The 3,493-nt window shown below is 40.2% G+C and overlaps 1 protein-coding gene across 1 annotated transcript; it reads right to left on the bottom strand.

The window, feature by feature from the left end:
* Positions 1-1,442: 1,442 nt before the first annotated feature.
* LOC121873475 (protein ZBED8-like) lies at positions 1,443-1,832 on the bottom strand (the record flags this gene model as incomplete). The annotated part of the gene is made up of 1 exon (XM_042377060.1): positions 1,443-1,832. A coding segment is annotated over exon 1 (390 nt), but the record flags the coding sequence as incomplete, so codon positions are not given.
* Positions 1,833-3,493: the final 1,661 nt, after the last annotated feature.

Genomic DNA, 3,493 nt, shown 5'->3' with positions numbered 1-3,493 from the left:
TAAATAATTCCCTCTAGACCAGTGGTTCTTAACCTTTTTACTACCACGTCCCCTCTAGGAATTGATCCTTCCCTCCACGCCCCTCTTGCAGCTATGAATAAAATTCCCTCCCAGATTTTAAAGAAAAATGAAAAATCTTGTGTTTTAGTCTTTATATTGAGTATAAATTAGTGAGATACTTGACATTGCTTCTTAGCTACTAGATCTTGAATGCGTGGTTGAATGCCAGAGAGTGCACAACATAATTCCCCTTCAACGTTCAGCCTGTTTCTGTACATGGTCTTGACAGCAACGAGCGTGGAAAATGCAGCTTCACAAAGATACGTGGATCCGAACATAGTTAGAATCCGAAGAGCCTGATGTGAGATCAGAGGGTAAACAGGAAGGTACTTGACCCAGAACGTCTCAAGATCCAGTTCTTTGAAGTCTTCCTTAGCTGTGGAGTTGAACTTCAACTCAAGAAACTCCTCTTGCACTTCATCCGAAACATCAGCTATTTCACATTGAAATGAGTTTCTGATTAATTTCCAGGCCTCACGCTTCTCGTCTATCTCTGGGAAGTATCTGATGAACTCTGTTTTCAAGTCAGTTAGATGAGTGATTATTTGTTTCTTTAACTCAGAATCAAGGTTACGGTGAATGAGAGCAGAATCCAAGTTACTAAAACTGGCTGTATTTCCCAGCTGAATTCGACACTTCCAGAGGTCGAGTTTGGCCATGAAGGTTCGAATGGTGTCGTGGTGCATGATGATGTTGATGTATTTCCCTTGTAGTTTAAGGTTGAGAGCATTCAACGCTTCGAAGATGTCCACCAGGTAAGCTAGAGATAGCTGAAAGCCTTCAGACTGGAACTTGTCATGGAGATCTGCCTTCTGCTTCGAATCAAGAAATATTACTACTTCTTCTCGTAGTTCATAAAGCCGTCCAAGCATGTTCCCCTTTGATAGCCATCGTACGTTCGTGTGAAAAAGCAAGGTTTCATGTTCAGATTCCATATCATTACACAGCAGTTTAAAGAAACGACTGTTTAAGGCTCCAGCTTTGATAAGTTGACTACCTTGATAGCCAAGTTCAGGACATACCTCATTTCAGCAGGTAAAGTTCTGGATACTAAGGATTCACGATGAAGTGTGTACCTACAACAGACAGATTTTTTCTTTCACCATTGTAATGAATCCAGACTGCAGACCAAGCATGGCTGGAGCTCCATCAGTGCACACCCCTACCAGCGAGTCCCACGAAAGATGGTTTTCCTGAAAGAAGTTTGATACATCATGAAAAATAGCTGCTGCTGTTGTACAACTTTCCATGGGGTGACAGAACAGCATTTCCTCTTTTACACTGTTGCCTGACACGAAACGAGCATACATCAGTAGCTGAGAACACTGAGCGATGTCAGTCGTTTCGTCACACTGGATGGCAAAAACAGGAGAATCTCTTACTTGGTCGAGAATTTGATCTTTGATGTCTTGAGACAATTCATCGATCCTTCCCTTGACTGAATCGTTTGATAGTGAAATTTGGGAAAGCTTGTTTGCACTATCTTTCCCCAGAACGAGTTCTGCTGCCCGGAGTACGCTTGGTTTTATGAGAAACTCTCCGATGTTATGGCTCTTCTTGCTCTTTGCAATCAACATGGCGATCTCATAGGAAGCCTCAACAACCTTTGAAGTTTGTTGCCGAAATGCCCCACTGCCGTCCAACTTAACTTGCTTCAAGGAGTGTCTTTTTGTTTCAAAGAATGCCTTGGGCTTGTCAGCTAGCGCAGGATGTGTTGTCCTCAAGTGGCGTTCCAAGCGTGAGGGCCGCATTTCATCATTGCTCAGAGTCATGTAACATATCACACACTGAGGGACCTCTGTGTCACCCTTTTGGAGAGACACGAATCCAAATCGAATATATTCGTCAAGATACTTCCGCTTCTTTGCACTCATTGCGAATTATTTGATGTGCAGTGGACAACACAAATCTGTGAACAAAACACAAGGCACGTGTAAGGTAAGATAAACATCACCACGTGCTCATGAACACCACAACATCATGATAATCACAACCACATGATCAATAACAAACATCAATGATCGTAAAGTTCGTAAACACTACAAGTGACTACAATCATACATGATCATAAACACCACATGATTATTAACAAACATCAATGATCACAACATGATCATAAGCACCACCACATGATCATAAACACCACCACATAATTATTAAGTAAATATTAACAAACACCACAACATTATAGTAAACACATCATGATCATAAACACATGATTATTAAGAAACAAATCAATATCATCATAAATACAACTTTACCATAACCACCTGTCACCACCACATGATTTTAAGCACCACCAACTTCTGATAAAATACAAACGGAATTCAAAACTCGCGAATAACCAACAGAGCAACACATGCGTGTTCACAATTCACCAATAAACTTATGGCTGCTTACTATTTTTAGGTAAATATAACACTGGGATAAAACATAGCCTTAACTGAATAAATGTGAGAGATGAGGAATTATTGCCACGGACGTGTGCAGAAGACTGGGAGAGAACGGGGCTCACCAGTCACCAACGAGCAGTATACAGGTATAGGGAGGGGGGTCAATAAGCCCTAAGTCAAAAAAGTAGCCTATAGAAAACTAAAGTTATAAGGCGATACTTTTGCATTTTTTCATAAACTTCTCAATATTAGCCCACGCTCTTGTTAAGAGAATAAAAACTATAATTATAATTAGAGAAATTCCTTCTTTTTCCCTCGGGCTTGCGCCCCCCATGGAAATTACTGACGCCCACTAGGGGGGGGCGCGCCCCCCAGGTGAAGAACCACTGGTCTAGAAACTACGATGAACAACGACAACGACGTGGTCTATCCACCACACGAAACCTCATAAATAAGTAAGTTATTTTCCGTGGAACTCCAAAATATGATTAACAATAATCTTTCACAAATAATACTTTACTTGGTATTATAAAAGTCGAGCAAGGTTTACACGTTATACCACTAGAAACATACTGTACAATAAGAAAGGAGATACTCTGTACTTAACTAAACACTGCCGGGCCCATACTAAAGTAAACAAAGCGAGCGGACGCGGCAGAAACGACGTCACAAACAAAAGACGTTCACGTTGCGAATCCACAACCAACGATGGAACTCTCACTCGTAACACACTCAATTTTGAATGAAAACAGTGGTATTCGTTAGTTTTACGACTTTTCACTGAATGTACTTGTTTTCTGCGTAAAGTTGTACATTTTGGTTCATTCAAATTTTTTTTTCACGGAAAAAGCTTGTTTTCTGCCTAAACACACTGCTTTTAGTTTTTTAATTCTTGTACTGGAAACATCAGTTTCTGCTAAAAAACAGTGTATTTTAGTAAGTTTTATTTCTCCCACGGAAAACGCCTTTTTTTCTGCTAAAAATGCTGTTTGTAGATAGTTTTACTTCTTCTAGTGAAAACACTCAATTTTGAATGAAAA

Source organism: Homarus americanus, unplaced genomic scaffold, assembly GCF_018991925.1.
Source record: "Homarus americanus isolate GMGI-L3 unplaced genomic scaffold, GMGI_Hamer_2.0 scaffold6526, whole genome shotgun sequence".
Lineage (NCBI taxonomy): Eukaryota > Metazoa > Arthropoda > Malacostraca > Decapoda > Nephropidae > Homarus > Homarus americanus.
The sequence above is the reverse complement of the archived record's forward strand: the minus strand, read 5'-3'. Positions and strand labels throughout refer to the sequence as shown.